Source organism: Accipiter gentilis, chromosome 29 (assembly GCF_929443795.1).
Source record: "Accipiter gentilis chromosome 29, bAccGen1.1, whole genome shotgun sequence".
NCBI lineage: Eukaryota > Metazoa > Chordata > Aves > Accipitriformes > Accipitridae > Astur > Astur gentilis.
This window is the reverse complement of record NC_064908.1, coordinates 20,109,531-20,123,682: the sequence shown is the minus strand read 5'-3', so window position 1 is coordinate 20,123,682 and position 14,152 is coordinate 20,109,531. Positions and strand designations below refer to the sequence as shown.

Below are 14,152 nucleotides of genomic sequence, written 5' to 3'. Positions count from 1 at the left end.
ACTACTATATTGATAAGATTTAATAAAAATCACTGTACGATTATCAATGTCAAAGTTAAGTGGTGCTATGTGGCATCACATCCCGAACCCCTCAATGTGCTCTAAGTGAATTCCAGTGGACACGCGTGTCTCTGAAGGCAATTTGTACATTAAATCTCTCTGCAGCTTATCTACACAGTCTATGTGGAGAAATATCAGAAGTGACTCATAACCAAACAAACATCGCTTCCTTACTTTTAAGCCAAATGGAAAAACATTCTCATTACAAGAAATCAGTGAAGATAAAATACAGCTCCTTCAAAGACATATGAATTTGATTTTTAATTTCCAAATTCTAGAAAGTTTAAAAAGTCAAGTAGCTGTTTATCTACTGAACACAAAGTAGGTAACTGTCCCGTCCTCCTTGGAATTTGCAAGATCTCACAGCTCCTGTTCACAAAGTTAAGGCTTACCTACGTAGGAAATAAATTTAAAAACGCTTCACATGCCAAGTCTTTCATATTACTATAGTACTGCTACTCCTACCAGAGAATTATGTTTAGTGCGCAATTAAGTCAGCTTCTTGAAATACAAGGAGTACCAAGACTACTGTGCCATAAGGGGACCATATTGCCTGCAACAAAAACATATCTTAGCACAACGCTAAATATTTCTCTCTGCATAAATCTGGAATCCCATCTCCAGCAGAGCTCAGCCTCAGAAATGACTCAGAGCAACCTGACAGAGAAGCTGTACACTATAGCTGTAAACGAGTAGCGGTGTCCAACTCAGACAACTTTGACTGTTACTGATAGACTTGGCAAGTCTAACACATGGCAGGGCTGAAGTCCTCAACTGAAAGCCTCAACCTGAGAATTCCCTGTTAGGCCCAATACATGAAGTGCACCTAGAATTGTTCAGCATAATGAATTATTGGGAGCTCAGGCTTCTTTCCCCCTGTTCCCACAGAAGAGTCTCCAAATTCCTTTTCAAACACCACCAGCAGACCCAGGTACATATAGCTATACTGTACCATTCCAGTTTTCAGTATCTCATTAGAAGCATTACAAGCAAAACCATCCTTTATAAAAAAAATACCAGCTTTGTAATGGTATGTTGCTGCTGCTTTGGGAATTATTAAAAGTCTCTTGAATTCTTTCACTAGAGGTAACAAGAATTTGAAGATAGGCACAAAGCCACTCAATTTAAGCTCACAATTTTCCAAGTATTTTTCATCAAGTACTTAGTAGGGTGTCTTACACTCCTCCTCTCCCTCCTATCCCATAGAATTTTAACAATAAAACAGTGATACAACCATGTTGGGCTCCAGTGTCTCCATCAAAGTGGATTTTCCCTTCAGCAGATCTACTGGCTATTTGCTCTGATACTCGTAAGGTCAACACTGGGATTTTACACTGCTCAGGGTGACTTATGTAGCATTTATGCCAGACTCCCAGATAAATCTTTTTCTTTAGATTTATGTTCCTTAGATTCATTTTTCCTTAAATCCTCCTTTAACTCTATGCCATGTCAAGTGTACAGGACAGTCAGCAGTTGTGAGCAGGTTGTCTGAAGCACTGCGGAGATACAGTCTTTGGATGGACACTGGGAGGAATATAAAGAGAATGGACAGTTGTGGGTTCCCCCCCTGCCAAGAGCATTTTTTGGACCACACTCAAGTCCATAACTTTATCTGGGCCAGCTGGGCCAGCATCTATCTCACAAGCGAGAAGCAAAGGGCTGTTGGAGTCGAACCCCCAAGACTGCTTAAGTCCCTTCAGCAGGATTTTATCGATTTATTTCACTGAGTTCCCAGCACCAATCTCTCTCACTGAAGATGCACACCACATGGCACTTTCACACTCGGCCAGCAGCAATTCAGCACCTACTGAAGTGTATGACTCGGGGCCTGGTAACACACCAACAGTGGGTTACCTCGCTGAACAAGCATTTAGTTGTATTAGAGGAGTGCTCTTCCCCGAAGTATGTAACAGTGACAAGCACTGAACTCCTGCTGGGAAAACCAATGTTATGGGAAAATTTACTTTCATACCATCTTGTCCTAAAAGGTTTGTTTATTCAACTAGCTGAAGTACATGCTTAACTATAGTACTTTTCACATCTGATGTGCTCACAAAATAAATTACATCTCTGTTTATTCTCTAATTCCATGTGCTTATGAGACATTGTGGTGAGAAGCAAAATGTCATCAGTTCACATAATTTATTATCCAAAGAGGATGTGAGCAATATTCTTATTGCTAAATATCCCAGGGATTTTTAATTCTCTGGGCTGGGATAAAAACGTTCTAAATGTTGACATGCACTTTCACTTGAATTCACAGATGCATACATCTAAAAAAAAGATTAAGATTAGATTATAAATGAGTACAAGACTGTTCAATACCCTTTGATCCCTGCTAAAAATGAAATCAGAAAACTCAAAGTACTGTTACAAAATCATGGCGCTTGTTTTCAAAATAGATGTAATAGCTTTTAAGAAAAAGTTGCACACTAAGCATGTAGCTCCTACAAAGTGTGCCTGCTTTGTATTTGTGCGTTTGGCTAGAAGACAATGTACAATTAGAAAAAATTCCATCTATAGCCTAATAAAGTTAGAGGAACTGATTTCACATTACATAAAAACTCTATTTTTCTTTATTGAAAGCTCCCAAAATTAATATACTCCAACTGGTCAGAACTCAATTTAAAAAAACAGTAGCTTAGATTAAAATGAATTTGCTATTTTTAAAACAAATGCAGTACTCGGGAGAAACTGTGAATACGCTGCCCTAACAGCTCTGCTCACAGTAGGAAGAAATAATGCAGTAAGCTAGCTTGTTTAGGTCTATATCCTCAACATCTACTGTGACCTACTAAATTAACTTTATGTAAGTACTGTGCTGTATGGCACAATCCCTTTGTTGCTCCTGCTCAAAAAGCACATGATGAGCACAAAAAGAGTTAACTTTTCATAAGGTTTCTCAACAATTAAAGTAAGTCTGACCAACTCAATTCCTGTACCATATTGTGTGGTTAAGACAAACCTGAGAAAAAAGTTAGAAGATACTTGCCTCATACAATAAACAGCCCAAAGACCAGATATCAGATTTAAAGTTATAGCCATTTTCATGTATTCTTTCTGGGGACATATAGTATGGAGTTCCCACTGTAAAAAACAAACAAACAAACAAGGAGTTATTGTCTCAAAAAGTGACTGTGCAACCTGTATTACACAGAAGTTTGACTTCATTCAAGGATTAGGTTGAGCACGAATAACTAATTAGAAGAGATTGGCAAAAAAATCTGGAAACAAATAATGGTTTCGAAGGCATAGAACCAAATACATCATCACATATAGAACTAAAGGACTGGTGAACATTACTGAAAATATCTTCTTCATTTTTGAAACGTGAGGAACGTTTTCTTCCCCTTCCAGTCTTCCAAGTACCTTCAGAGTGTCTCAGACGGACAGAGCAATTGTAAAGGATCATCCTCCTTTGATTCACTCAACCACGTTGAAACTGTAAGTTAGATGTCATGAATGTGCTCTGCTAAAACAAGACTCCTGTGACAGCATATCAATTGAACGTTCACCTGACACATGCTGCACTAGCAGTGTGACAGAGCGGCTCCAGATATGACGGGGTACCCTTTTTAAAAAGAGTTCAGGAGACCATTTACTGCAGCAGAGAAATGGAGGTAACAAGCCCAGCACCAGACAGGTATTCAAAAACTTTCTGAAAGAACCAAGATAATCATTCCAAACTTTAAAATGCTGCTCAAACTTGCAGTCACATCAGAAGCTGTGGGATTTCTATGTACTTCCAGAAGTCTGTATTTTATCAAAAGAAATTTACTCCAGCATTTTGGACAGAAGTTACAGGAAATTATTAATAAATTCCTTACCTTAAAAAGGTTCTTTTTAAAATCCTAAATAAGTTTCAGTTGTGGTACTGAAAATACAAGACATCCTGGCAGTCTCAACTACATCAAATAATCCTCAGATACATCATTTATTAAAACATCCAAGGACTTTATATGCTCTCTTTTCTCCTACTTCCCCTACTTGCCCATCCCCTGTCAATTTTTTATTTTTTTTTTTTTTTAATTTTTTTTTTTTTTGCTTTTGGCATTCCAGTATACCCTTCTCCTAATTAAAGACCTTCCCTCACAAGATGGCAAATGTTTAATTTGCCTGTAACATTCAGTTTACAATTTCTCCATTTGAAATGCTGACTGCAGGCAGCTGGAAGACTAATAAGCAGATGAAGGATGGTGTTAGAGGTGGAGGGGGAAGAACAGCCACCACGTTACCCCAATGTTCCTAAGGCGGGGTTTGCACACTGTAGGAAACAAATGAGTTCTGGGGCAGAAAGCAACAGCTTCCCAAAAGGCAAAAATCAACCCCCACCAAGTGTACAGATGACCCAGCGCAAAGCTGCTGCTGTCAGTGCGGTATCTGAGCAAAATCACTTTGGGGTGCCTCTAGCTTAGACAACGTCACACTAAGTATATATGTGAGTTCAGTTCTTAACTGCATTCCTCTGCCATCCAGAAAACCTAAACACAGGCCAGGATCCCTTTGACACAGGCACCATGTAAGGCCTGTCCTCACAGCACAAAAAGATGTCTACTGCCCCAAAGAATTCACAACATGTATATAAAACCAAGACACCCAGAGGAACAGTTAGATGGAGAGCAGCACCTGAGGAGCCAGACAACACTCGTTCTCAGTACATCAGCATCCTAACAGAAGCCTCAAACTGGAGAAATACAAAAATCCCTCCCTTACGTAGGTCTTGCTGGAAGTAAGGATGCCATATGCACCAGATCCTTCCAGTTTAGTCCATTACTAAAGTCACTACCGTATCAGTGTTCTCAAGCCCTAAGTTTTCTATGGGGTAAGCTGCGGTCATGTTGCATCAGCTACTCCACTTTAAATACTCAAGGCATTTTCTTTCTCTAGGTTGAAAACTAGGCAGCTTACCTCCAAACAAAAACAACCCCCACCCCTCATACCAACACCCTTCAATCTTTATTCTACGTTTTCGTCACACATTTATATGCCCAAACCTTGAGTCCACTGAACTTCAATGATTTTTACTCAGAGCTATCCAGAAATGTAGCATATAGTGTGAAATTAATCCTATGGCATCAGTGTGAAATATAAGACGTTACAGGAATATGTATATAAAACTCTACTTACCGAAATAGAACAAGTAACCAAGAAAGGGGACCACTGCCCTGACTGGTTCATTTATTTGGTCCCCCACGACTTTCACTAATCAGCAGCCCTGTATGATAAACTCAGTTTGTGCTTGCAGGTCATTCAAATAAGAAATTACTTCACTTTCACTGTGAAGAGTACCCTAATGAGAAATTACATTTTTGCAAATTCTATACAAACTACGACACAGGAAAAATAACACATGGAGATTATTACATTTCCATGCTCAGTAACACCACATCCAGCCTAGGAGCATGCCAAACTGACACTGTCCCAGATCTGGCTGGTTTTAATTGCCAGTGAAAGGCCTCTACGTACGGATGAGACAGGAGTTTTGTTAATAGTTAATAATTTTTAACAGACTGCACAGAGTAACTTCACAGAACACCAAGAGCAGGCAGGACTCATCCAAAGACCCCAACAAGGCTTTCCATGGATATCTCCCACGTGCATGCAAGATGCACACAAGGGACAGCACAGCTCTCCAAGTAATTCCCACACATCTGCCAGATGTCTGTACAAGAACTGACTTGGTTGGAAATAGCGCTGATTCATTTTCCTGCTTAAAAATATGCAGCTGCAGAAGAAACAGTGATTCATTATGTGAAGTTTTTGAAGACAGTTTTGGAAGTACCCACTGAGCACCAGTGCGTAAGACACTTCCCTACCTTCAACTTCTCAATGCTGCTGCTTTTCTCAAATCCGCCAGGAGAGCTACCAGAGCAGCTGAAGCAGAAGACATGCTAGCACTTCAGTGACAGCGAGTAAAGGAGCTGAGCACAGGCGGACAGCAGCACACAGCGGGCAGGACGGAACACAAAGATCATTCCCACTCTTGCTCCCCAAAGTCTTCGTGCTTCAGAGTCCTGGTGCCAGGGACGGCCTCCAGCCATAGCTGTTCTTGCGATCAGTTATTCTGGGTCACTGCATGACAAGCTCAGAGCAAATAATGTGTGGGCTCTAAAGTTATGGCCTTGCCTTCCACGTTAGCAGGGGTCTGCTTCGTAGGCTAAAACTGTCCTTTCAGATAATGCCTTAAAACGACCTTCGATCAAAGCAGAATGACAGGGTTTGTAATACGGATGAGTGCATTATAGTCCGTATTTGATTTTCTGTGCATTAGTCTGTTCCATTATATTAATAGGTCTGTGGAGCAGTCCATGCCTGAGCTGATTTTATGAAGTCTACCTTGCACATTTACCTATCATTACTGTAGTGTTGTCAGCAAATGTACGAACAAGCAGGTCTCTGCGTTTCAAAACTGATGCATTAATTTTTAAATAACTGTCATGATAAAAGACTGACAAGCCCAATTCTCTTTAGGGCCTGTCCAACATTACGTAGGAATCTCCTATAATGAGCATCTTCTAGAAAACCGCACAAGGCTTCCAGTGCAATCAGTCAGGGCTCACCATTGCATTACATTAGTCAATTTGACAAGAATAGTCTAATCGGAGACTATTAATCAGAAACTTTCTTTGGCATTTGTCCTGCTGAAAATACAAAATACTGTTCAGATTCAGTATTAATCATCAGGTGGTAGAATAATGCCTTTAAAGTTATAAATGTTGCAAAACCATAGAGAAGATTATGACTAAGTAAGCATCTTCCCATTCTATTCCTGAAAGTCAAAACACTTCACTTAAATATCAGTCTACTTCAGTGATACCAGAACAGCATTTCTTCCTACTCTCCCCAGCACTGTCTGTGTGCAGAGCTACAACACCCACACAGACCAGAACAACTCTGGGATATCTGTAATACCCAAGTTAGGGAAATGCTTATTATTCCCATTTAGATCAGGAGCAGAGTCTCTTGTTTCACCAGGAAAACACACATGGAAAGGCAGTAAAGTTATTTCAGAAATAAAATTCAAATTCCTTTCTTCTCATATATAGTCTGAATTAAAAATAACCTACCCGTGCAACTACAGCAACTAGTGTGCATAGGTACTCTGAGCTGAATTCCCACATCTGCCACAGAAACACCCAAGTAAAGAAGTATGTTACCTCTGAACTCAGCAAGTCTTTCACTACACAGGGAAGATCACGCTTACCCATTTTGAAAACGTTTTTCAGCTTGAATCAGGAGTTTTGTTGTTGTGAAAGTGACAGTGGCTGGGTTATTAGTACCATCACACACAGGATTGTTATCTTCTATACAGAGCTTCTCCCTGTGCAAATACAGTTCAGCCAGGGATCAATGCTTCCTGTGAAATTCATCCCTAGCTGCTCACAGGCAGAAACAAGAGTAAATCAGATTCATACTTTTAGGAGGCTCTATCAGAGTCTCATTCACTGAATTTAACGTACCACAAACAAGTTTCTTGCAGCCGTGGTTCTCCCACACCTTTAGGCAGGTTGTCATTAGACTGAAATCAGTGCAGAATATTTCCAAATATTTTAATAGGCTCTGTATGTTGTGGTTTTTTAAGTGCTATAAAAAATAAGCATCTCTGGAAATTAATCAAACTCCATAGCCATATTTGGCTGCAAAGTACAAGAACAAGTAATAAGGCAAGCTTTTATTGTTCTGCCTTCACCAGCACCTTCCAGCTAATCTTTAATACCGAGCTGAACAGTGTTTCTGAATCTATCACTTTTCTTTCTCACAGCAGGGAACAGAGTTCTGAATATGAAAGAACCTAACAAATTCTGACCTTTATTGTATCTTTACAGAGTATTCCCAGTTTCAAACCAAGAGATATCAGAGCACAACGTGGGCCTCAAAGGGGTAATACTGATTAAAGCATTCCTTCGTTCTAGAGATGTTCCACTCCTGTCAAAACAAACTTTGCAATGTTTTGAAATACTTGCTATTTTTGAAACATGCTTATTACAAATGAAAAAGGCAAAGAACTATGCTCAAAAACCTGCGATGCCATCCACAAATAACAAAAAAACCCCGTTTTTTAAAATAATCATTATTTCCAGAACTATTCGCTTAATTTTAACATGTAAGGCAGACTAATACATATTCCATGAACATACATACAATTGAGAAAAATATTTTAGTATGTTTTAACAATATCTGCTGGTGCAAACACAGCAGGGAAGCAATTCTACTTGAAAATGAAAGTCCACAACTCTCACCTGTCTCATTTCTCCAGACATGCTTGTAGGTTACCAAGAAAAATTTACAGGATCATTTAAAAGGAGTCTAGTTCATAAGTACCAGTTTCTAAATGTTTGCATTACTTGGGATATATTTCAAAGAAGGTGGCCGAGGTCTTTTCCCAAAAGGAGAATTTGGGAATTAGCTAAAGGGAAACAGTGGTCAAAGGCACTAAAATATACTTTAAATTCCTTTAAATCTCAGTGTGAGGTACCCCCAGTAATTGTTGTTGTTGTTGTTGGGGGATTAAATCTACTTATTCTTACAAAAGAGAATAAATATTTTGTGCATAATATGTCAGCTGTTTTTACAAGACCTGTTGCTCTAAGCTCTCTTTTTTTCTTATTAGTATTTAATTACATACACAACCCTACCAAAGTCCTTACAGCTTTTGGTTTGTTTTTTTGTTTTGTTGTTGTTTACATGTAGGTAGTACAATATACCTTCAGTAATTATGCAGCAATCTTTTCTTTCACAAATACTGTATTACAGACACAGACCAAAAGGCCAAAATTTCTCAAAATGCACAGAATATTAGCTGTTGAAATTTTAAGTGGATTTCTATTGTCCATTTTTTTCTTAACAAGTACTGCTGACTAGCCCCTTGAAGTACTGTGATTTTTGTTTCAGATGGCAAACTGGCTTGGCAAGCAGAAGAAAAAAGAAAAGAAGAAAAAGACAAATACTCCGTTTGTAAAAGAGCTCTTCTCATGACTGCAGTTACTCCCTGTTCACCCTCATATCCAACATGAAACCAGAATGAACGTGTAACACCCCACGTATTCCAATCCACAGCTATTTGCATGTTCTAAACTGGGAAGCTTTGACTTACATGCATCCCCCAAAAGGAAAATCTGCTCCAAGTTTATTCTTGTCCAAGAATAAATAATAAATCATCTGCTTGAAAACAAGACTATTCTGTGTAAAATTGTTCTTTAGGTTTTTGGTTTGTTTTTTTCTTTTCTTGTCTTTTCTCTTTTTTCTTCAAAACATAAAGCTAATCAGAAGCTTTGGATAATGCCAAGTTCATTTGGCTAAAAACGGCCATTATATCAGTTCACAATAAAGTTATCCATTTTACTATTAATGGAAACTCTCTATATTTATTACAGCTCCTAGTAAAACAACATCTATTATTAAGTTATCCATAGTCTATGCAGTTTTTAAATATGGTCTGCTATTTATAGTTTTTGTCTTATAACTAATTAGGTTTTATAGCAAAGTTAATGATTTAAACTTTCTAACAAACATATTAGAACAGCCTTAACTGACAAGTTATTCCTCTGAATGTCTACCTCAGAGATCAACAAAATAAATAATGAACACAATCAAACATTAAAAACACAAAAAAATACTCCTAGCCCTATTAAATGTTGGATGAAAGAGATGACACCTGGAAGCACATCACACACCAGTACTATAAAATCAACCCAAACTACATGGTGTCACACCCCCAAACTCCAGCACCCAGGTGTCATTTCATCATTACCAGGCACAAAGCCCTGGGTTAAGTATAGTCATTTTCTGTAGTGAAATAGCCTGTCAAACGTATCAGATGGCTCCTCTGGGGAAAAAAAATAACCACAAATGGAAAAAAAAAAAAAGAAAGAAAAAATACTATGAATATAGTAAAATTCTTGCATTATGAACTGCAAAGAACAGGCTGTAAAAGTTTTTCAAGAAAATAGTAAGCAATACTGAAAATAAAAAGTGGGGGGAGGAGCATTCCTCCTCACTTCATGCTGACTTGCCCCCCCCCTTCCCTCCTACGCCCCCTAATAGAATGAAATTTCTGTGACACACAAGTACATCTCCATTAAACTAAATCCTGGACCTTCTGCTACAGGGGAGCTTAAATTAGGGAAGGAAGGACGGTAAGCCACCACGTTGTAGTAAGAAGTAGTAAAATTCACCTTAGCTACACTCATTACCTTTAAAACATGAGTTTTCCGGTAAAGCTTGTGCATGAAGAGCTCTCCCCTATGGAAAAGTACCTCCTGGCTTCTCTCTCAAGTCATACAGGGAAAAGGGACAGTGGCAGAAGAGGTGCTACCTGGTGAATTTACCCACACCCTCCACCCCCAGCTGGTTTCTGGTGTTTATCACCCATCCCACAATACTGCTGCCTTTCCTAACACAGTTCTGTTACTTAGGGAGACAGGAGGTGTCCATGTTTCCCCTCTCACAGATGTGGCCATGGAGGTTTTCCAGGGGCCAAGGCTTTCCCTGCCTCCTGATCGCCGGGTGCCCCGGCGATGCTCCCGACCGGCCATGTCGCCAGCCAGGCATCCTGCCGCTGCTCCGAGCAAGGCGCTGGCCTGCATCTCGCGAGCTGTGTACAGGCAAATCTTTCATTTTTCTTTCATTACCCCGGCATGTACTGTCACTTAATTTTTATGTATGCAATCCTTCCTGACAAATATGATCTGCTGCCTGGTAATTCATCTGACGTTCATTCTGTTCCTTGCTCTAATTATGGCTCCCATTCCTGACACGGCGGCAGCCGCGCTGCCGCAGCCCGGCGGTACACCTGTCAGACGGGTCGTGGTACTGCCTAATGCCCTTTTATGCCAGTCTGATGCTAGCAAATACAACGAAAGAAAAAAAAATTAGATGAATATATTTGCATAAGCCGCGCATTCAATTCATGGGTCAGCAGCCAGAGAAATGATGGTTCAGGGCGGTTGCCGGGGCAACGCGGCTCCGGGAAGTGCCCGGCATCGCAGCCTGTGTCCGCGTGGGTACCACACTCTGGTTTGCAGGGTGTTCATCCCTCACAGCTACTTAAACAAATGTCTTAATTAAACCAAAACCAAGATCAGTAGATTTCCTGCTGCTACAAAACCTGTATGTCTGGCAAATTACCACCCCCACCCCCCCCAGGCTTGAAGCCTGCTTATTTTTTGATTGTTAAAATGTTCTTTTTACTTGGATACAAGAACCACTGGAAATGGTGATGTGTCCATCCCTCCCACAACACAACACACTGCCTCCAGTATCACTCAGTGCTGCTCCCTTCGTGTTTTGCACCTTATTCACCTGTTTCCAGGATGCTGTTGATTTGAGGAAGGGCAAGGTTCATGCAGAAGAGGCTTAGCTCTTCCTACACGAGCTTTCTCAATTAAGAGCGAGCAACCCTGGTAAAGGTCACAAGCTTGGCTTACGTGTGCAGCCAGTTTCCAATCCCCAATTTATTCTTATTAATATAATAAGTGCAGCAGTCAAACTAGGTAAGATCATATAATTAGACACGACCATGTTTGTGCCTGTTCAGATGATGTGACTGTAACTTTCTGTGAAGAGGATTTATTTTCATCTATTAAGTATAGTGTGAATATACCCTAAGACAGCTTTTGATGCAAAGGGAAATCTCCTAATATTTTCTTAAAGTAAACTGTAGAAACACCTCTTTTTTCTTTTTTTTAAGCACACACAAAATATGGCATGTGTGTTCCTTCCTTGTGCACCGAGAAGCCCCAGTGTTGTTGGCAACTATTATGAATTAAGTTTGTATACGCATAAGAAACAACTGAGCAAGACTCACACTCAGTGGAGGAAACTGCACAGACACATAGTGAAACAAATGTCATGTGTTCCAAAATCAACTGAGAGCTAAATGTAAAAGAGCTTAAATACTGCACTAAAAGCCAAAGTTCCTCCACTGCTGTAACACAGAAGTACCTTTGTGACACAAAAAATTGAGACCCATTAATAAAAACAGAAACCAGCCACCTCTCAAGAGGTTACAGACACAGTTATGAAATACTTTATACTGTAAGACTTAAAGAATGAACTGTATATACTGTATACTTTTCTATAGGATTGTAATTAATGCTAACAGTAAAAATGAGGAAGAGAGGAACCCAGATGCTTTAAACCAGTCAACTTAATTTCAATTCCCAGAAAAATGCTGGAGGTATAATCACGCTACTTGTAAAACAGAAAAAATAACAAGAAATGAATCATCATCATTATGACTGGTCCACAAAACATCATGACAAATGGTAACTTTTTTCCCATGACAGGGTAAGAGGCTTCAGAGGGAGAGAAACAGAAGCAACAGACATATTACAACTTTAATGCTGTTATCAAAGGCTCATATAACTTTACTTACAAGCAAACTGTTAAATCTAAATGAAACTACTCTAATGGATGCAAAATTTGACAGTGCACTGCTTTTCTGACCAAGTAGAAGGCTACTTCAAGTGAAGTCCTGCGAGACAGCCCATAGCTCTAGTTCTGTTCAACACAAGCATTAACATGGGGGACTATGGCTATGCTATCGACTTTGTGGATAACAAGAAGCTGGGATGAACCAAAGCACACCAGTGTACAGAATAAAAAACTCAGTGTGATCGCAAGTAGGAGAGTCTGGAAACAGGATACAATTCAACAACAATAAAAGCAAGGCACTATGCTTTGGCAAGAACAATTAGTTGCACCCATAGAAGAGCAGGAAAACAACCTTGAGATATGGGGAAGACATTAAGAAAACTTGGATCTTTAAAGCCTAAGCTGAGTTTCAAGTGAAGGCCCTTTTTGGAACAGATGAACCATGAGGACTTTGAAAACTTCCCTCACCTCAGATGACAGTCACAACCCCTGTTCAGGGTGAGACGGCTGACCAGCATCTGCTAAAAATGGTGGTGGTGTAACATTTAATTCCAGTAAGCGGAGCGCAGGCAAACATGCTATTTAGAGTGGAAAAGCTGCATTTGTTACATTTGCTATAAATCATACACTCACCAAGCCAGATCTTCCAGAAAAAAATATCAAGTGGAGTTTTAAAACAAAGACGTGATTAATTCTATTAATTTCATACGAAGAATATTTGAAATACATATCACAGAAAACACAGTACGCATCCACTGAATCAAGCTTCTGTCATAGTAAGAGGACAGACACCACTTATTTTGAACTTCACAGCTGACAACTGTACAGCAGTGCTTGCTTAATGTCTACAAGTACCATCTTACCCAAGGAATGTGCTGCAGTGGTTTTAGAACTAAAAAAACGTCCTAATCCAAGATCTCCCAGCTTCACCACCCCTGTGGCTGTTATAAACACGTTGGCTGGTTTTATGTCTGCAAGAAGAAAAAGGTAAAAGGTCAAAGCCACAAAAGGTTATTTGGTTCTACTACTGCAATAGAAACATAGCCTGGAGCACTCTCTGTACAAAAGAGGCTCGAGCAGAACTGTGTTTCTTTATAGCTTTGATAGGCTGAATCTTCCAAGAGTTAAAGCTCCGCACATACACAAAAATCAGAGTATACTTCCCAGCACACAAGAAATACCAATGAGGGAAAATGTAGGAAACAGCACGACAGAATACAGACAACCTCTTTAACTGATGGCAATCAAAGAAATAAGTCCGCTTCTCTTTGGAAATGATGGTTTTCTACAGGAAACTGTATGTCCCATTGTCCCCTCACACCAAAACAGAGGTCCCACATATACATGAATCCTGGGCTCTACACAGCCCATCTTATTCATTCAGTGCAAAAATTACTAGAACCCCAGTTTCCCCGAACAGTCATGTCAGGGTTGAGTTAGTGAGGCTTTCCTCACGTTAAAGCAGACTAAACATGTGAGGGTCCAAATTTCAGCCATCAATTACAGACCTAATTGAGGTACAACTGATACTGCACCAGGTGATATATAAAGGAGAAAAAATGCTATCATGTTCCTGAAAAGAATAGTGAAGAATTCACTACTTCAAAGGAGAAAGGAAATAACAAGCAGCAGAGAATGGTATTGGTGCCTTTTGGGATATTTGCATTTCCTGGGTCAAGTCCTTCACAAAGCATTTCATTTACACTGAAAGAAGCAA

The 14,152-nt window shown here is 39.7% G+C and overlaps 1 protein-coding gene across 7 annotated transcripts in view; it reads right to left on the bottom strand.

Moving 5' to 3' along the window:
* The window catches only part of NEK6 (NIMA related kinase 6), a 152,211-nt gene that overhangs the window by 9,728 nt on the left and 128,331 nt on the right, over nt 1-14,152 (bottom strand). For all 7 annotated transcript variants that reach the window (XM_049831638.1, XM_049831637.1, XM_049831633.1 and 4 more), the window contains 2 exons: nt 13,299-13,406; nt 3,053-3,147 (listed from right to left, as the gene is read on the bottom strand). In XM_049831638.1, the coding sequence (XP_049687595.1) occupies nt 3,053-3,147; nt 13,299-13,406 (203 nt within the window). The remainder of the gene's footprint in view (nt 1-3,052; nt 3,148-13,298; nt 13,407-14,152) is intronic.